At 44.3% G+C, this 21,123-nt stretch overlaps 1 protein-coding gene across 1 annotated transcript in view; it reads right to left on the bottom strand.

The window, feature by feature from the left end:
• HTR7 (5-hydroxytryptamine receptor 7) overlaps positions 1-20,572 on the bottom strand; it is a 108,021-nt gene extending 87,449 nt beyond the window's left edge. Inside the window, exon 1 of the mRNA XM_040436595.1 lies at positions 19,886-20,572. Coding sequence (XP_040292529.1) covers positions 19,886-20,412 — 527 coding nt within the window. The 5' untranslated portion in view covers positions 20,413-20,572. The remainder of the gene's footprint in view (positions 1-19,885) is intronic.
• Between the last annotated feature and the right edge of the window lie 551 nt (positions 20,573-21,123).

Here is a 21,123-nt window from a genome sequence, read left to right as displayed (position 1 = left end):
TGAAAAACCATTCCCAAATTTGCAATTCTCAAAATAACTAGTTTCTGGTATTTGAGGCCTACTTGAAATCTATCCCAAAAAGAATATCTTACATTGAAGCTAGTGATAGTGTCATTCAGAAAAACCTAAGACACACGCTAGCGTGCTGATAGAAATCTGATTCTGTGATTAAACCTATACCTGTCACACAGCGCAAAAAAAAAACAGGCCTCACATCTCTATTTAACCAAATCTGTACTGTTTTAGCTGGTCAAGTTATTTGTAGTGACCGTAAAAGCACACTTTTTTTTCTGGGTTGAAAAACCATTCCCAAATTTGCCATTCTCAAAATAACTAGTTTCTGGTATTTGAGGCCTACTTGAAATCTATCCCAAAAAGAATATCTTACATTGAAGCTAGTGATAGTGTCATTCAGAAAAACCTAAGACACACGCTAGCGTGCTGATAGAAGTCTGATTCTGTGATTAAACCTATACCTGTCACACAGCGCAAAAAAAAACAGGCCTCACATCTCTATTTAACCAAATCTGTACTGTTTTAGCTGATCAAGTTATTTGTAGTGACCGTAAAAGCATACTTTTTTTTCTGGGTTGAAAAACCATTCCCAAATTTGCCATTCTCAAAATTGTGGTGAACGGGAACAATGAGGAAAACATCTAATAAGGGACGCGGACGTGGACATGGTCGTGGTGGTGTTAGTGGACCCTCTGGTGCTGGGAGAGGACGTGACCGTTCTGCCACAGCCACACGTCCTAGTGAACCAACTACCTCAGGTCCCAGTAGCCAGCAGAATTTACAGCGATATTTGGTGGGGCCCAATGCCGTTCTAAGGATGGTAAGGCCTGAGCAGGTGCAGGCATTAGTCAATTGGGTGGCCGACAGTGGATCCAGCACGTTCACATTATCTCACACCCAGTCTTCTGCAGAAAGCGCACAGATGGCGCATGAAAACCAAGCCCATCGGTCTGTCACATCACCCCCATGCATATCAGGGAAACTGTCTGAGCCTCAAGTTATGCAGCAGTCTCTTATGCTGTTTGAAGACTCTGCTGCCAGGGTTTCCCAAGAGCATCCACCTAGCCCTTCCCCAGGGGTGGAAGAGATAGAATGCACTAACGCACAACCACTTATTTTTCCTGATGATGAGGACATGGGAATACCACCTCAGCACGTCTCTGATGATGACGAAACACAGGTGCCAACTGCTGCGTCTTTCTGCAGTGTGCAGACTGAACAGGAGGTTAGGGATCAAGACTGGGTGGAAGACGATGCAGGGGACGATGAGGTCCTAGACCCCACATGGAATGAAGGTCGTGCCACTGACTTTCACAGTTCGGAGGAAGAGGCAGTGGTGAGACCGAGCCAACAGCGTAGCAAAAGAGGGAGCAGTGGGCAAAATCAGAACACCCGCCGCCAAGAGACTCCGCCTGCTACTGACCGCCGCCATCTGGGACCGAGCACCCCAAAGGCAGCTTCAAGGAGTTCCCTGGCATGGCACTTCTTCAAACAATGTGCTGACGACAAAACCCGAGTGGTTTGCACGCTGTGCCATCAGAGCCTGAAGCGAGGCATTAACGTTCTGAACCTTAGCACAACCTGCATGACCAGGCACCTGCATGCAAAGCATGAACTGCAGTGGAGTAAACACCTTAAAAACAAAGAAGTCACTCAGGCTCCCCCTGCTACCTCTTCTGCTGCTGCTGCCTCGGCCTCTTCTGCTGCTGCCGCTGCCTCGGCCTCTTCCTCCACCTCTGGAGGAACGTTGGCACCTGCCGCCCAGCAAACATGGGATGTACCACCAACACCACCACCTGCGTCACCAAGCATCTCAACCATGTCACACGGCAGCGTTCAGCTCTCCATCTCACAAACATTTGAGAGAAAGCGTAAATTCCCACCTAGCCACCCTCGATCCCTGGCCCTGAATGCCAGCATTTCTAAACTACTGGCCTATGAAATGCTGTCCTTTAGGCTGGTGGACACACACAGCTTCAAACAGCTCATGTCACTTGCTGTCCCACAGTATGTTGTTCCCAGCCGCCACTACTTCTCCAAGAGAGCCGTGCCTTCCCTGCACAAACAAGTGTCCGATAAAATCAAGTGTGCACTGCGCAACGCCATCTGTGGCAAGGTCCACCTAACCACAGATATGTGGACCAGTAAGCACGGCCAGGGACGCTATATCTCCCTAACTGCACACTGGGTAAATGTAGTGGCGGCTGGGCCCCAGGCGGAGAGCTGTTTGGCGCACGTCCTTCCGCCGCCAAGGATCGCAGGGCAACATTCTTTGCCTCCTGTCTCCTCCTCCTCCTACTCAGCTTCCTCCTCCTCTTCTTCCACCTGCTCATCCAGTCAGATACACACCTTCACCACCAACTTCAGCACAGCACGGGGTAAACGTCAGCAGGCCATTCTGAAACTCATATGTTTGGGGGACAGGCCCCACACCGCACAGGAGTTGTGGCGGGGTATAGAACAACAGACCGACGAGTGGTTGCTGCCGGTGAGCCTCAAGCCCGGCCTGGTGGTGTGCGATAATGGGCGAAATCTCGTTGCAGCTCTGGGACTAGCCGGTTTGACGCACATTCCTTGGCTGGCGCATGTGCTGAATTTGGTGGTGCAGAAGTTCATTCACAACTACCCCGACATGTCAGAGCTGCTGCATAAAGTGCGGGCCGTCTGTTCGCGCTTCCGGCGTTCACACCCTGCCGCTGCTCGCCTGTCTGCGCTACAGCGTAACTTCGGCCTTGCCGCTCACCGCCTCATATGCGACGTACCCACCAGGTGGAACTCCACCTTGCATATGCTGGACAGACTGTGCGAGCAGCAGCAGGCCATAGTGGAGTTTCAGCTGCAGCACGCACGGGTCAGTCGCACTGCGGATCAGACACACTTCACCACCAATGACTGGGCCTCCATGCGAGACCTGTGTGCCCTGTTGCGCTGTTTCGAGTACTCCACCAACATGGCCAGTGGCGATGACGCCGTTATCAGCGTTACAATACCACTTCTATGTCTCCTTGAGAAAACACTTAGGGCGATGATGGAAGAGGAGGTGGCCCAGGAGGAAGAGGAGGAAGAGGGGTCATTTTTAGCACTTTCAGGCCAGTCTCTTCAAAGTGACTCAGAGGGAGGTTTTTTGCAACACCAGAGGCCAGGTACAAATGTGGCCAGACAGGGCCCACTACTGGAGAACGAGGAGGACGAGGATGAGGAGAAGGTGGAGGAGGATGAGGATGAAGCATGTTCACAGCAGGGTGGCACCCAAAGCAGCTCGGGCCCATCACTGGTGCGTGGCTGGGGGGAAACACAGGACGATGACGATACGCCTCCCACAGAGGACAGCTTGTCCTTACCTCTGGGCAGCCTGGCACACATGAGCGACTACATGCTGCAGTGCCTGCGCAACGACAGCAGAGTTGCCCACATTTTAACGTGTGCGGAATACTGGGTTGCCACCCTGCTGGATCCCCGGTACAAAGACAATGTGCCCACCTTACTTCCTACACTGGAGCGTGATAGGAAGATGCGCGAGTACAAGCGCACGTTGGTAGACGCGCTACCGAGAGCATTCCCAAATGTCACAGGGGAACCAGTGGAAGCCCAAGGCGAAGGCAGAGGAGGAGCAAGAGGTCGCCAACGCAGCTGTGTCACGGCCAGCTCCTCTGAGGGCAGGGTTAGCATGGCAGAGATGTGGAAAAGTTTTGTCACCACGCCACAGCTAACTGCACCACCACCTGATACGGAACGTGTTAGCAGGAGGCAACATTTCACTAACATTGTGGAACAGTACCTGTGCACACCCCTCCACGTACTGACTGATGGTTCGGCCTCATTCAACTTCTGGGTCTCCAAATTGTCCACGTGGCCAGAGCTAGCCTTTTATGCCTTGGAGGTGCTGGCCTGCCCGGCGGCCAGCGTTTTGTCTGAACGTGTATTCAGCACGGCAGGGGGCGTCATTACAGACAAACGCAGCCGCCTGTCTACAGCCAATGTGGACAAGCTGACGTTCATAAAAATGAACCAGGCATGGATCCCACAGGACCTGTCCATCCCTTGTGCAGATTAGATATTAACTACCTCCCCTTAACAATATATTATTCTACTCCAGGGCACTTCCTCATTCAATACTATTTTTAATTTCATTTTACCATTATATTGCGGGGCAACCCAAAGTTGAATGAACCTCTCCTCTGTCTGGGTGCCGGGGCCTAAATGTGTGACAGTGGCCTGTTCCAGTGGTGGGTGACGTGAAGCCTGATTCTCTGCTATGACATGAATACAGATTCTGCGCTGACATAAGGCCAGATTCTCTGTTATGGGATCTCTCTCCTCTGCCTGGGTGCCTGGGCCTAAATGTGTGACAGTGGCCTGTTCCAGTGGTGGGTGACGTGAAGCCTGATTCTCTGCTATGACATGAATACAGATTCTGCGCTGACATAAAGGCAGATTCTCTGTTACGGGACCTCTCTCCTCTGCCTGGGTGCCGGGGCCTAAATGTGTGACAGTGGCCTGTTCCAGTGGTGGGTGACGTGAAGCCTGATTCTCTGCTATGACATGAAGACAGATTCTGCGCTGACATAAGGCCAGATTCTCTGTTACGGGACCGCTCTCCTCTGTCTGGGTGCCGGGGCCTAAATGTGTGACAGTGGCCTGTTCCAGTGGTGGGTGACGTGAAGCCTGATTCTCTGCTATGACATGAATACAGATTTTGCGCTGACATAAGGCCAGATTCACTGTTACGGGACCTCTCTCCTCTGCCTGGGTGCCTGGGCCTAAATGTGTGACAGTGGCCTGTTCCAGTGGTGGGTGACGTGAAGCCTGATTCTCTGCTATGACATGAAGACAGATTCTGCGCTGACATAAGGCCAGATTCTCTGTTACGGGACCTCTCTCCTCTGCCTGGGTGCCTGGGCCTAAATGTGTGACAGTGGCCTGTTCGAGTGGTGGGTGACGTGAAGCCTGATTCTCTGCTATGACATGAAGACAGATTCTGCGCTGACATAAGGCCAGATTCTCTGTTACGGGACCGCTCTCCTCTGTCTGGGTGCCGGGGCCTAAATGTGTGACAGTGGCCTGTTCCAGTGGTGGGTGACGTGAAGCCTGATTCTCTGCTATGACATGAAGACAGATTCTGTGCTGACATCAGGCCAGATTCTCTGTTACGGGACCTCTCTCCTCTGCCTGGGTGCCGGGGCCTAAATGTGTGACAGTGGCCTGTTCCAGTGGTGGGTGACGTGAAGCCTGATTCTCTGCTATGACATGAAGACTGATTCTGCGCTGACATGAAGCCAGATTCTCTGCTATGGCATGAAGAGACTGATTCTCTGCTGACGTGAAGCCAGATTCTCTGCTATGGGACCTCTGTCCAATTGATATTGGTTCATTTTTATTTTTTTAATTTTTATTTTAATTCATTTCCCTATCCACATTTGTTTGCAGGGGATTTACCTACATGTTGCTGCCTTTTGCAGCCCTCTAGCTCTTTCCTGGGCTGTTTTACAGCCTTTTTAGTGCCCAAAAGTTCGGGTCCCCATTGACTTCAATGGGGTTCGGGTTCGGGACGAAGTTCGGATCGGGTTCGGATCCCGAACCCGAACATTTCCGGGAAGTTCGGCCAAACTTCTCGAACCCGAACATCCAGGTGTTCGCTCAACTCTAGTTTTAAAGTTATCACCACATAAAGTGACACTGGTCAGATATGCAAAAAAATGGCCTGGTCCTTAAGGTGAAAATGAGCCCGGTCCTTAAGGAGTTAAAGAAGTTTCCTAGTTAAAATGATTTTTAACCAGTTCCTGCAGCAAAGTCCCTAAAACAAAAGATTCCTACTTTCCTGCTCCGTGCTGCTTTCGCTGTCTCCATCTTCCAGTCTTCTGCACCTCTCCAGCAAATGACTGACTTTAGAGGTGAAACGCTGCTTGTGGCCACATCACCGCTGAAGCCAGTCATTGGCTGAAGAGGTACAAGTGACTATGCCCATATCCAACCGGATGTAAACAGCACCGGGACTGGAAGATGGAGGCAGCAGGAGCAGGAGAGTATGAATCTTCTGTTTCAGGCCCATTCTGCAGGAACATGTTAATAATCCTTTTTTACCAGGAAATCTCTAAGCCCCTGTTACACGGCACGATATTCTGGACAATTTCTGGGAACAAGTGTTCATAGAAACATTCCTGATATCTGGCCCGTATAATCGTGCCGCTGATCAGCTGGTAAACAAGGAATCACTAGTTTGTCAGCTGATTTGCATACTTTATCAGGATGAAAGATGTACAATTATCGTCAGCACATCTCACCGTGTCATCAGGAATGTGCTACCGATAATCGATAGAAGTGAATGAGGGAGGAATGACTGTGGTAGTGATCATTCCTCCCCAGTCACTTTGCATTAGACTGTGTAATAGGTTGATAAACTTTTTTTTTTGCGGCCCCTTGAAATAGTGCGATGTGACAATGCGGCCCGCAGACCAAAAACATTGTGCACCCCTGGCCTAATGGAATGGTAACAGTGACAATGTGACAATCAGTACATAGTGACAATTTTGCCCAGGGGACTAGCCTCTTGAATTGGCAAGAGAAATATAAAGGAAAATGCATAAACCCACCACCCAGAAGACCTGTCACAACAAAATGCAATGCAATGTTATAGAGCAGGAATCAGAGCTGAAGCTGAGCAGATTGATATATAGTTTTGTGGAAATAGATTTTGTAAAATTTGTAATTCATACATTTATATCTTTGCTTTTTCTGAACTTAAGACCGTCTTGTGAACAGCTGTCAGTGACACAGCTATCTCTGTGAACGCACTTACACATACAATGCTATCAATCACTTCTGTCTCCTCCTCTGTGTACTACTGAAGTCAGAAAAAACTAAGGTTTAACCCCATAAGAACGACTGCTGTACATATATGGTGGAAGTCTAAGGTTTAAAGCTCAGTAGCTGAATGAGCACCATAGATAGCAAGATATCCGGCCTTGTCAATCAAGTGGCAGGGGGCACTTCTTCAGCAGTTCGGACAGCCCCTCGCAGGTGAAGAACTTTTGTTACAAATTAATTTGTACAAATTGATTCACTGGTCTCTAGTACCAAGTCATGCTGGATTGTGCAGCATGCTTTTTAAAGTCTATGTTAGTACAGTAGGTTTCAGGCATAGTAATTAGCGTTGAGCGAATCGAAATTAACAAAATGAAATTCGATCCGAATTTCAGGAAAAATTAGAATTTTTTTCTAAAATGTCTGTAGCACATGTTACAAAGTGAAAGAAGCCTGGGAAGAAGGGATCACCCATAATGCCGTGCATGCAGCCAATCAGCAGATAGCTAGCCCCTGTGATGTCACAACCCTATAAAAATCCTTATCCTGCCTGGTCTTCACCATTTTACTGTAAACTTAGTGCAGAGAGAGATGTGACAGGCGCTAGGGAAAGTCATTAGAAAAGACAAAATGATGCGAGTTTCACTGAACGCATCGGGACCAAATCCGTCATGCTCATGTCAAAGAGGCCTAACTGACCAAATTAGTGAAGTATAAATTGAGTCTTAGGGCTTATGCACACAACTAAATGCATTTTGCGGTCCGCAAAACACGGATCTTCAAAAAAAAAAAATAATAAATGGATCACATCCACGTGACGTCCGTGTTACATCCAATTTTTTTAGATCCATTATAACAATGCCTATTCAGTTTTTTGTGGAACGCCCATGTGGACGTACGGATACGGAATATGGCTCATGCACACAAACGTGTCATTTCAGTTTTTTAGGCCCATATGCAGAACCATTCGCTTCAATGGGTCCACAAAATAACGGAAATGACTCAGTGTGCATTCTGTTTCCGTATGTCCCCATGACCATTCTGCAAAAAAGACACACAGACGTCATCCGTATTTTTGTGGATCTGTGTATTGCAGACTGCAAAATACATGTGGTCATGTGCATGAGCCCTAAGAGTGATGCCTGTCACCTGCCATACTGACACACAGTAACCTTTTCATTACTACAGTGGACTAGCTATGCATGTTTCTGCAATGCACAGTGATGTACACATAGAAACATAGAATGTGTCGGCAGATAAGAACCATTTGGCCCATCTAGTCTGCCCAATATACTGAATACTATGAATAGCCCTTGGCCCTATCTTATATGAAGGATGGCCTTATGCCTATCCCATGCATGCTTAAACCCCTTCACTGTATTTGCAGCTACACTTCTGCAGGAAGGCTATTCCATGCATCCACTACTCTCTCAGTAAAGTAATACTTCCTGATATTACTTTTAAACCTTTGCCCCTCTAATTTAAAACTATGTCCTCTTGTAGCAGTTTTTCTTCTTTTAAATATTCTCTCCTCTTTTACCTTGCTGATTCCCTTTACAAACTCCCTGCAGCCGGGAAATAACTGATTTGTAATGCGCTTCGTGACAAAATTCTATGAATCATTTGAATCGAATTTTTGAAACGCTCGCTCATCTCTAATAGTAATATACAGTAATATAAGAAGACTCCTGTATTCCACTTGAATTTTAGTGCAAAGCTTTTTTATTTAGTGCGGTTCCAGTCAAAACGTTTTCGGCTGTGAAGCCTTCTTCAGTGCAACTGGAGAGGCATACAAAGTGTCACAAATCAATATACAATAATCATACAATGATTACAATAGATATAGGATCAATTGTGTAGTATATAAATTGTCAAAACTAGCTTAAGGTCCACTTCGGCAAAGAGGACAAGTGGTCTCCCCCTCACCACAACAGTGTGGAAGAGGGGAGAGCATTGATCTCCTCAAAAGACTTGGGCCTTAAACAGAAGAGCACCTACAACCCCCCCAAGATCTCCCACCCAGTGGAAACCTTTATTGCACTGGTCACGAGGGACATGGGGAACCTCAGGAGGGACATTGAGAGGGGAAAACTCTCATGTCAATCTAATTTATCCCAGGCTGAGCGTAATGCCCTCTTATGCCTCCAAAAGGACAATGACTTAACCATCAAGCCGGCCGACAAGGGTGGGTCTTTGGTGGTTATGGACAAGAAGGACTACTTGGAGGAGATCCACAAACAATTAAATGACACTAACATTTATGAACGCCTACCACGTAACCCGATCTCAGCCATCAGGGATAATATCCAAAAAGTTCTGACAAACCATCTAGGCAAGGGCACCATAGATAATGAAACAGTTTCTTACCTATCCAAAAAACACCCGATAACACCTGTACTATATATACTACCTAAAGTCCATAAACGTCTTAACAAACCCCCGGGACGCCCCATAGTCTCATCCTCTGACTCCATCCTATCTCCCCTCTCTGAATTCCTGGAAAAGGTCCTTACACCCAAGGTCAAAACCACCAAGTCCTTCCTTCTTGATACATCCACATTCCTACATCTCATAAGGGACATCAAACAGATTCAACCAGACTCTATTTTGGCTACCCTTGATGTGGTAAGCCTTTACACATCGATTACACACAGCAAGGGTCTAGCTGCCACCAAGAGGTTGCTTGAATCAACGGGCACTAAACCAGAAATCTCCTCACTGTGCATGGACCTCCTCCAAATTGTGCTTACCCAAAATTACTTCCTGTTTGAAGACACTTTCTTCATTCAGAAACAAGGTACCGCAATGGGGGCACACATGGCACCACCATACGCCAACTGCTACATGGCCACACTAGAGGAGGACTATATTTATACAAACACAGAATTCCAACAGCATGTAGTAATTTGGAAAAGGTATATAGACGATGTCTTCTGTATATGGAACAGCACGACAGAGGCACTACAAAACTTCCTCACCTACCTAAACTCTATCTGGCCTGAACTGCAGTTCACTTTACACCACAGCAGCACATCAATTAACTTTCTGGACACCATAGTCTCTAAGGATCCCAATGGCCTTCTCCATACTGACCTCTATACTAAACCAACCGACCGTAATAGTTTGTTACACTATTCCAGCTTCCATCCCACCAGTATGAAGAAATCCCTCCCACGTACGCAGTTTCAAAGAATTTCCCGAATAGTTGACAACACGGCAACTAAGGAAAAGAGACTGGACGAAATGTCCACACGTTTCCTAAACAGGGGCTATCCCAACACTGTAATAAAAGAGTGCCTACAACCGAACCAAAAAGTCAGGGAGAACCAGGCCCAAAGGGTACCCTTTGTGCACACTTTTCACCCCTTTGCCCACAAGATTCAACACATCTTACGAAAACACTGGCATCTCCTACACCAGGCGTACCCGCACATTGAGGCATTTTCAATCCCGTTCCTACCATGCAACAGACGCCCCAAAAATCTAAAGGATATGCTCGTGAGGGCAGATGTGGGCTCCAACATCAGGGTCCCAAGACAACTACTATTGCAAACACAACGCAAGGGCACTTTCCCCTGCCTACACTGCACGCAATGCTCACATGTCACTAAGGGGGACAAAATCTTCCACCCCCTCACGGGACAAGGGATCCCTATACGGGGTTTCTATACATGCGACTCAACCAATGTAGTTTACACCATCAAATGCCCCTGTGGCCTGACATACGTGGGTGAAACAACACAGACCATTAGGGACAGAATATGCCAGCACAAGTCTAACATCAGATGTGAAAACAACCACCTGCCCATTCCCGCACACTTCGCAGCCAAACGCCACACTATCGCCCAACTACGGTTCCAGGTAGTGGAACAAGTAATAGTCCCCAGAAGGGGCGGAGACTTATCACGCCTCCTCATGAACAGGGAAGCCATGTGGATACACCGCCTGCAAACACTCGAACCCAAGGGTTTAAACCGGGACTATGACATAGGAAGCTTTATATAATCCCTACAGTATAATCACTTGAACCCATAGCAGCGGCATCAACATAGCCAATGGGCAATCTAGTACAAAACAATGAGCATCCATTATACACAACACACAGCATATACTTGAGTGCGAACAAATTGCATGGACTACCACATGAACCACAGGGAAGATAGAAATACATTGCAGACATTGACCTTTGCTTGTACTATTTAGCTCTAACAATACCTCTATTCTTATTTTAGAGCAGATATTGACCCTCATCTAAATGCGCATTTGAAAACGGAATAGATCATATCCTTTTTCAACTGGTTATCTCCTAGAGGTAATTATAGCAGATATTCCTCTGATGGGCATCCATAGGTAAATATAACATCCACAGGTAAACGATTCCATTGGCTCACCTACTAGAGGTAACTATGACAGATACCCCCCTTATGGACCCCCACAGGTAAATATGACCTTATACCAGCTCTACCCCCATAATACATAGTTCCAGCGCTTCCCCGCTATCCCAGCTACTAACAGACAGCAGTTTCGTATCCCGGCGCATGCGCTTTTGCACACAGCGGCTGGCTATAGCAGACCTCTCCAACAGCCGCACGGACACAGCGCGCGCATGCGCAATGGCATCTGTTAAGCTCCGGACGCCATCTTTGTTGTACCCGGAAGTACGTCAGCCCAGACCCGCCCCTCTAACCACGCCGCGCGGCCGGACCCCACAAAAGGGGAACGGAGACACCACCGGCGGTATGGCACTCCGGATTACAGGCCTTAGCCTACCGGACCGCACGCCAGAAAGGGACACAGAGCCCATACAGACAGCAGCATTCCTGCTGACCACCGAGGAATTGCCCTATCCAAAGCTTCTCTTGGACCTATTGCGGACACAATCCGGGTAAGATCTAACAATTCACTATGGCATAAAGCGATTGCTAGCCATAGGAAATTTACATTGAGTTAATTGCCCCCCTTTTTTCTGAATGTGTTCTGAAATGCATACCTGGTCTACCTTAATACTGTGAAAGTTTTACCTGAGCTGACTCCACAGCAAACTTGATTGTCTGATCTCTCCCCCCCCCGTCGATATGTCAACCTGTGTTCTATAATGTACGTTTAACAAGCTCTGTTAACATATACCACGCTAATCTTGATTCCTATTGTGCGGTCCATGTAACAGTGTTTAGCATTTTCTCTGTCCCACTCTGCAATTGTTTTCTTTAACTCCACCTACCGCCACCTATTGACTAAAACCGATGTAGCACCACCAGTATCACCTCGAACCACCTGCTGACCACAAACCACTCCGATGAAGATCCTGCTGGATCCCCAGATGACGGCCTGACGCTCTCCTCACGTGCCATATCGACACGTCCTCTCCTTGTATATATAATGTATTCGATATAATACCTGGTGATCTACACACCTAGTTTTGACAATTTATATACTACACAATTGATCCTATATCTATTGTAATCATTGTATGATTATTGTATATTGATTTGTGACACTTTGTATGCCTCTCCAGTTGCACTGAAGAAGGCTTCACAGCCGAAAACGTTTTGACTGGAACCGCACTAAATAAAAAAGCTTTGCACTAAAATTCAAGTGGAATACAGGAGTCTTCTTATATTGCATATATCTGGTTTGGGAACCATCTCCTGACACCCACGCCATACAATTGGAGAACCATCCAACCTTTTATCATCAGTAATATACAGTACTGATGTAGTCCGTATTATAGGGATATTACTTGAAAGTTTCTTTACATACAATTTTTTCAAATAAGTGTTTCATGTCAAGGGGAAATGGTGGATATCTCGGATAACCCTGTGCAGAATCTTATGAGTTATCACTTAAAGAGGACCTTTCATGGGTCCAGAAATTATGAAATAAGTAGGGGGTTGTGTAGGGCATAATTCATGGATGCAATCGGCGCTCCGTCTGTCTTGGCTGAGAGCGTCACAGCCAGGGTGAAGTGAGTTTTTTTTGGCAGACAGGGCAGTCTCCCCCTCCTTGTACCGATGCTATTCATTAGCATATCAGGCGGGCAAAGTGAACGGGGGCCACAGCGGGGGAACAGAGCGCCGGACAGACACACTAGTAAGCGATATTACATCCATGAACTGTGCCCTACACAACCCCCTACCTATTTCATAATGTCTGGACCCATGAAAGGTCCTCATTAAATATTATCACAACATTTTTGCTTTGTTAGCCATGACAGCCTGATTCAGCATTTGCCCTCAGCATATTCTAATGCATTCAAGGTTGCTAGGACTATATCATATCTCGAAAGAAAACCACCTCTGTCACCTCTGACTTTTCACTTTGTCAGTGAACTAGATTCACACGATGGCAAAGCTGAAATAGGGAATAAAATATACTACTTGGCTCATCTATATAATGGAGGGAGCTAATTTGCCAAGTAAATAACCTCTTAGCTTACCACCAACTCACAATGTCCTAATAGCATCTTTTAACAATGAGATACTGATTTCTTAGTACGGATGCCTCCATTGAAATCTGAGTCAGAAAGATATACATTATGAGTAAATAACTCATGAAAGAATAAAGTTACGTTAAAACCAAGCACACCATTGTTTTTCGTGTGAAATTCCCAATAAGTTTGATGTGTCACATGACCCTCTTCCTATTGAAAAAACAAAAGTTGGATTCAAAATGGCCGACTTCAAAATGGCCGCCATGGTCACCACCCGTCTTGAAAAGTTTCCCCCCTCACATATACTAATGTGCCACAAACAGGAAGTTAATATCACCAACCATTCCCATTTTATTAAGGTGTATCCATATAAATGGCCCACCCTGTACAGTGACAGCCAGCACTCTAGCTCAGATTCAGTTCAGATGCCATGAAAATTTCTTGGACCCCTCTGCATGTATAAACTGTGACTGGATCATTTGATTAACTGCTGTCACCTCTGACTTTTCACTTTGTCAGTGAACTAGATTCACACGATGGCAAATATCTGTAAAACTACTGAGTGAAATATGATTATGTGATTGCCACTGCTCAGATTCCCAGGGAGCACTAAAAGCCACATTTTACAGTCACTTTACATTTTAATTAAATGAAACTATGTGCAGAACAAGCTGTGCTACATGTCCTGAATCCGTTATTAACATTGCAGAAATCACGCATTGTCCTTATCCCTATATACAGTAATTCTGTCTTACTTCTAGTAATCTATGAATCTTCATATGGTGGCATAAAATTTCTCATGAGACTCAGCCTTGCCATGAAAGAGGCATAATGTAAAGGTAAAAACAATAACAGGACAGACGTACAATAAAATACAATGTCAATCAATATTAGTATGGAATTGTAAAGGCTAATAAAATGAACCTAAAGCAGAGTAAGGGTCCATTCACACGTCCGTTTTTTCTTTCCTGATCTGGTCCGTTTTTTCAGGAACAGATCAGGACCAGATCTGGACCCATTCATTTTCAATGGGTCCTGGAAAAAATCGGACAGCACAATGTGTGCTGTCCGTTTCCGTTGTTCCGTTCCGCATGTCCGTTTAAATATAAAACATGTCCTATTCTTGTCCTGAAAAATCGGATCCTGGTACAATACAAAGTCAATGGATCCGCAAAAAACGGATGACATACGGATGTCATTCCGTATGTCATCCGTTTTATACGGAATCCGTTCCTGGAAATTACATTTTAATTTTTTTTTTTTTTTTTTTTTTCCAAGAAATCCAAACAACTTTATTTGCTTATTGAAATTTATACATGTTTCCGTTTTTTGCGGATCCGCAAAAAACGGATGACATACGGAAACATTTTCAGGAACAACGGATCCGCAAAAAACGGACAGAAAATCGGATTATAGAAAAATACTGACGTGTGAATGTAGCCTTAATGCAATATAATGCTTCGAGATCTAGGCTGCTGATTCCTATTTTTCCCAGTAGAACTTTTGATCCAATTGTAGTGCAGAAACAACACTGAGGAATTGGCAAAAGTATCTGTGGATTCAAGTAAATAGACACTGTGGTTACTACACAGAACAAAGGATCATGAATAAGGCTTTATTAAAGGGGTGATCCCACAAAAAATATTTAGCATCTATCACCACGTGACTGATGAACATGACATCACTGGCCTAGGAAAAGCAAAGAGAAGGCGCAACTGCGAACTAATCAGATACTGATGACCTATCCTGAGGATAGTTCATCAGTTGTAAAGTGTCAGAAAACCCCTTTAAGCCTAGATTTAACCATAAACTACATACAACTACAAAAAAAAATAAGAATTAAAGGGGTTGTCTTGTCATATATATTGATGACTTATCATCAGGATGGGTCATTAATATCTGATCAGCGGGGGTCCAACACCCGGCATCACCACCGATCAGCTTTTTGAAGAAGAGGCAGCGCTCCATGCGAGCACCACTTCCTCTTCATTATGCTGCACTTTGTCTGGACACATCAGTGTAATAGAAGCACCTGAAATTGTAATTCCACTACGTCACCTCTACACAGGAGACAACGCGTGGTGTAATGACCAGTAAGCAACGCTCGCATGCAGCTGATCAGCGGTGGTGCCAGATGCCGGACCCTCGCCGATCTGGATAGGTCATCAATATAAACAGGCTGCACAACCCCTTTAACTTAACAAATGCTTTACATGGGAAACATGCACTTGGAATGATTGCAAGTCGTGAAGTCTGTAGACACTTTGAGAATGCATTTCAAGTTGTCTTTGTTATCATACATGAAAATGTCCCCATACACATGCATACTAGACTCCGCTGGAAGCAGCTTATCTGCTGAGAAGATCAGGCATGTTGACATCCAACAGTCTGATCCTTTTTTTCCCCTGACATCTGTCGTCAAAGGAGTGTTGGATCACCCCCATATACATTAGATGGTCGACTGATACCACTGAACTCAGCAGGTTTGGCCGACATATATCTAATATGTATGACCAGCGCAAACTGACATTCTGGGGGTCAAGACTGGTGCAGGCCTCGTCATAAATAAGGTGCATCCTCCGGCAGCCGGTGCACCTAGATTGAAATCTACTCCAGTCTCTAACCAGAGGAATCAGATGGAAAAAAATTATGAATATTCTAAAAAACGAATACACTGTATAACACTATATCAAATATAGTGCTATATATTCCTTTTTGACCCACTCCTATATTGATCACTTAATATTCGCATATTACGCGATCATTACATTGCCGATTTTTGGAGTAAAAAAAAATTTGAATATAACGAATATTCGAATTCGCGAATATTCAACGAATATTCTATAAAATATTTGCGAAATATTGCAAATCACTAAAGCTCACTGACGCTCATTACTAACAAACAATATCGTAAATACTATTCTGTGTAAAATCCCCTCAAAAGACAAGGGGACACTCTGTCTTCAGAGGCTACAAGGCTTCTTCACCATAAGAGCTTTGAATCTGTTGGATAGTCTACCTAAGAACATGGTCACAGCAGTAGCAGAGGATGATTTAAAAAAAGCCTTAGATCATGACTTCCTAAAACTAAATAACATTGGCATTTATGTGAATGTGTAGAGGTCTGAGTCTCACTCCACTTCCCTTAATTCCCATCCCCACCCATCCCCTGCTTGAACTTGATAAGACTGATGTATTTTTTCAACCGTACTATACAACTATGTAACATTTTCTACAGGACAAGGGGGACATCATAAAATGGTTGTAGGACAAGCTGTCTTTGTTAAGACATTACTGAAAAGTGAGAATAACGTAATGGTAGCAATCACCGAAGATCCAGATCTGCCCTATGGACTAGTGAATACTGAAATAAGTCTAAGAAACTGGAGCCTGTGCAGATTGCTCATGGACATGTAGAATCTCATGACCTTCCATCTCCTGATCGTAAATGGAGGAAATCTGCCTGCTGTAGACCATTTTCTAACCAGCGGAGAGGCTTTCTATATATAATGGTAATGTATCTATTGTTCTGCCACATTTAAAAAGACTCAACATAAAGTGACCAACTCCTTTAATCATAGTTGTCTCATTTTTTAATTTTTGTTATTTTTGTATTAGAGCAGGGATCTACAACTCCCAATATGCAGGAGTTCTAATAAGAGCCAAGCAAATGTGCATGCTGGGAGTTGTAGTTTCACTACAGCTGGAGTGCTGGAATTATGCTCTGTATTAGCGGTTGCAAACTTGGATGCAGCCTTTGCACACTTGTAATTTCATAACAATCTCAGGCCTTAAAGGGGTTGTCCCATCTCAGACATTGATGACATATCGCTGCTATGTATGCCATCATTGTCAGATAGTCATGGATCTTATCTCTGAGCCCTGCTCTTATCTCCAGAATGAGGCCCCGGAAGTGAAAGACAGCACACCACACATGTGCGACGTGCTCTCCATTCACTGCTATGGGAGTTCAGAAAATAGCTGAGCTGGAACGCTCTGCTGTTTTTGGAAGTCTCATGTGTAGCCACCTCTTCATTCACAGCTAAGGGACTGCCGGAAATAATCAAGCCAGCGCTAAGCTATTTTTCAGAACGCCCATAGCAGTGATTGGAGTATGGCCACACTAGCGCCATGCACTCTCCTTCACTTTGGGTGGCCCATTTTGGAGATACTGTAGGAAAGGGTCCCAGAGGGGAGACCCATACCTATCTGACATTGATGGCATATCTTAGTGATAAGGGATCAATGTCTGAGATGGGAATAGCCCTTTAAGTTATTAACCCCTTTACGACATCCACCATATGTGTATTGTGGATATCGGTTCTTTAAAGATGAGTGTCATAGCCAGCGGGTGGCTGCTGTTTTACACAGCACACATCTCTTGGCAATGTCCGTGATTGGAAATCGCTCTAATCATGGATGTTTAACCCCCCCAGATACCATAGTCAATTGTGTTCAAACATCTGAGAGGTCATTTGGAGGGAAGGGGTTCTCTCCAATGCCCAAACAACTTCTCCAGTGATGAAATTGTGGGAGCTGTCTGGTTGTTATGGAACCTGGGAGCCTTGTGAAGACCCACTATAGCAAAGTTCCCATTAATCCTGGCCCAGACAGGACTTTAATAGAAACATAGGGGGTCATTTATCAAAGCATTTATCATAGCAACCAATCAGAGTCAACCTTTCGTTTTGGACAGCTCTTTTGGAAAATAAAAAGTGGAATCTGATTGGTTGCTATGGGCTACTAAGCCAGCTGTACTTTACACCAGTTTGATAAATTACCCCCATAGTGATTTTGCAGACCATGGTATATGAATTTGCGATATTTCGCTAATTTTTGTCTGAATATTCGCCATAAATTAAAAAATTCGGGAATTCGTGATCTCCAGTCATTATTTACTTGATTGTGAAAATCGGCAATTAGAATATTCGCGATCAACACTATAGGGGTAGGCAACTTTCCTATTGGTTGCTAGGGATGTTGCTAAGTGCCGATATTCACGATAAATTAGCAAATTCGAGAATTCATGATCTCCAGTCATTATTTACTGGATTGCGAAAATCGGCAATGTAATATATTCACGATAAAAATTCGCAATTAGAATATTCGCGATCAACACTGTTCGCGAATACGAATATATCTCACTATATTCTAAATATTCGTGAATTCTCGAAGTGGCGATATTCACGATTAAAATTCGCGATTCGAATATTCGCGCTCAACACTAATAAGCACATGTTCAAAAATCCTTGGTGAGCTTAAAAAAAAGTTAATTACCCCCTTTTCCCACTTATAGAAATAGAAAAGAAATGTGATATCAACACATTCGCAAATGCCAGGAATTATTAAAATATAAAAGTATTTATACAGTGAACTTTGTAACAGAAAAAAAAAATCAAAATGCATGAATAACTGATTTTGGTTGCATTACCTACAAAAAATGGCTTGTCCCACAATAGATATTCTACAGTTTTCAAACCAGCACCTGGATCTGAATACTTTTATAATTAAAGATTTAGTATTGCCGCTGAGTAAGTCAATGACATGCATCTGTATAGCGCCACCTGCTGTTTGCGTTTTCTCATTTTTGTGTTTGATTCACTGAGATGGTCGCACATGCCTTCTGAGCTGTAATAGGGAGAGAGCTACAGCAGAAAGGACACTCCCCTTGAGCTGCCGGCTTGATATAAATTTAGGAGAGCAGTTAAAGCAATGAATGTGGAGATCTCTGGACCCGTGTGAGGTACAGGGCTGGTTCTAGCTTTGTTAGAAAGAGATTGTCATGTACTATATGATGTCTGATATTCCTGTTCATTAATCATGGGATAACCTCTTTAAATTAAAAGTTCAATACTTGTAAATACCACAAATTTCAGAATGGAGGTCCTGAGGCATTCAACCCAATATCATCACAGTTTGGCTTAATCATTTCTGTAATTTTGAACTATGCAGCTGCTCCTCCTTGCACCGACTTTTGGCTTTTTTTTTTTGCCATGTGACTTGGAGCCCTATTGATTTCAACAGGAGTGTCATCCTAATCTGGGGGCATAGAAATCTGTCAGGTGCAGGATCACAGCACATTGCAGTTCACCGAAGCCCATTTATTCAGCTAATAGACCTCCACCAAAGCTATCAATGACAGAAGGTGACCAAACACTTCATGCTAAGACTACAAAAGTCTTCTAATCTCTTCTAATCATTGCCTTTCATATAAAATTCTCTTACAGGAGATTATTAAAATCGGTTTAATAAAGGCCTAAAGTCGAGAATGAATTATATGAATATGTTTATGAATAATTCATTCTCCTAATGCCCTTATCCCGTCTAGAACCCCTGCAGAGATGAGTAATATTCTGCAGATTTTTATGAGACGTTCAGCTGCAAAGACATTGTCCCTGAAAAAGTTATTAAATCTGTTAATTGCTGTTAAGAAGACGAGAAACCAATGACTCCTCAAGGAACATTCAGTCCACAATCTTTATTTCTGTTTCTTGCCAACGACAGTAAGTTTTCTCTTTGACGTTATATAGAACCATGGACTGTCATCGATGAGGTTTAACACCATGACTTGCACTGTGCACAGTATAAAATACCAAAAAGATACAGAAAAAAATACATTGATGGCTTGAAAGTTCTTACCTGTCAATGCTAATGACACATAATGTCATTATAGAAGCTGTGCAGCACATCACATCCATTGCTATGAAGACATTACAAAAGACGTGCCCAAAAATCCATTTCCCACCAATGAGGTCGGTGACACTGACAAAAGGCATGACAGCTATGGCCACGGATAAGTCAGCCAAAGCCAAAGATACAATCAGATAGTTTGAGGGCTGGCGAAGTTTCTTTACGAAACAAACAGAAATGACTACTAGGCAATTTCCTGCAATGGTCAATAAGGTGATGAGGGACAGGATGGCTCCTATTATCAGTTTTTCGATGTGCCCATAATTAAGGATCTGCTTTCCACACTGGGTGTCATTTTCATTTACAAAGCTAGAGGTGGGCAATGGACTGTCGCTGGTGGCTTCTTGAATGATTTTCAGGAGAGGGGGGTTAAAAGAACCAGAAATCATTATAGAGGTGCTGAGATCCTCCAAATCTTCTATAACGTAGGACCTGATGTCACTGTATATGCGGCTGCTGTTGATAATGATGACCATCGTGATTTGTGTAGCCCATGTGTAGAGCCCCAAATGCTTTGGGTCCGGCGGTTACCTCACAGTCACATTAATCAAATCACAAGACATTTCTTAGGCTCATCTGCTACTCAAGTCAATATCGTATGAGGACATTCATTCTCGTCATAGAACTAACCTTGTCTCATAGTCACTTCTGGTGGTCCCAACTTCTTTTAAATCCCAAGGCATTGATAGACTACCACTATTCTTGAAAAGTCCACTTAGTAAATGAAGGAATTGTATTTGTGGTGAATTTATTTCTCATCTCCGCATTCAATAATCCAAGCCAGAAAAAAAATGCAAAATGTATTACTCTTCTTATTCAAGTTCCAGAGGATAGAAGTAGTTGCCCTGAGAGCTACTTTTATCAGTGCTTCTTCTTGATGATGCTAAGTCTTAAGGCTGGAAATACTATCCACTTCTGTGATTTCAGTGGTTTCCAGGGTCTTTCATGTCTTAGCAAGAACTCAAAGGCAGTGTGTGTAATTTCTGTTCTGAAGCTGAAAGCATCCAATCTTTCCTCTCCATCACCCAGTAATGTTGCCAAGATGCTAGAATGCTTCATTATGATGGTGACATCTAGTGGACACCCAGGGTATTGTTTATGATCTGAACTGTTAAATATGTACGGACGGGCTACTGAAAATGCAACATTTTGAATTTGGAACTTACAGATGAGCAAATCTTAGAAAA

The sequence above is a fragment of the Bufo bufo genome, chromosome 6 (genome assembly GCF_905171765.1).
Source record: "Bufo bufo chromosome 6, aBufBuf1.1, whole genome shotgun sequence".
Classification (NCBI taxonomy): domain Eukaryota; kingdom Metazoa; phylum Chordata; class Amphibia; order Anura; family Bufonidae; genus Bufo; species Bufo bufo.
This window is presented reverse-complemented; position numbering and strand designations above follow the sequence as displayed.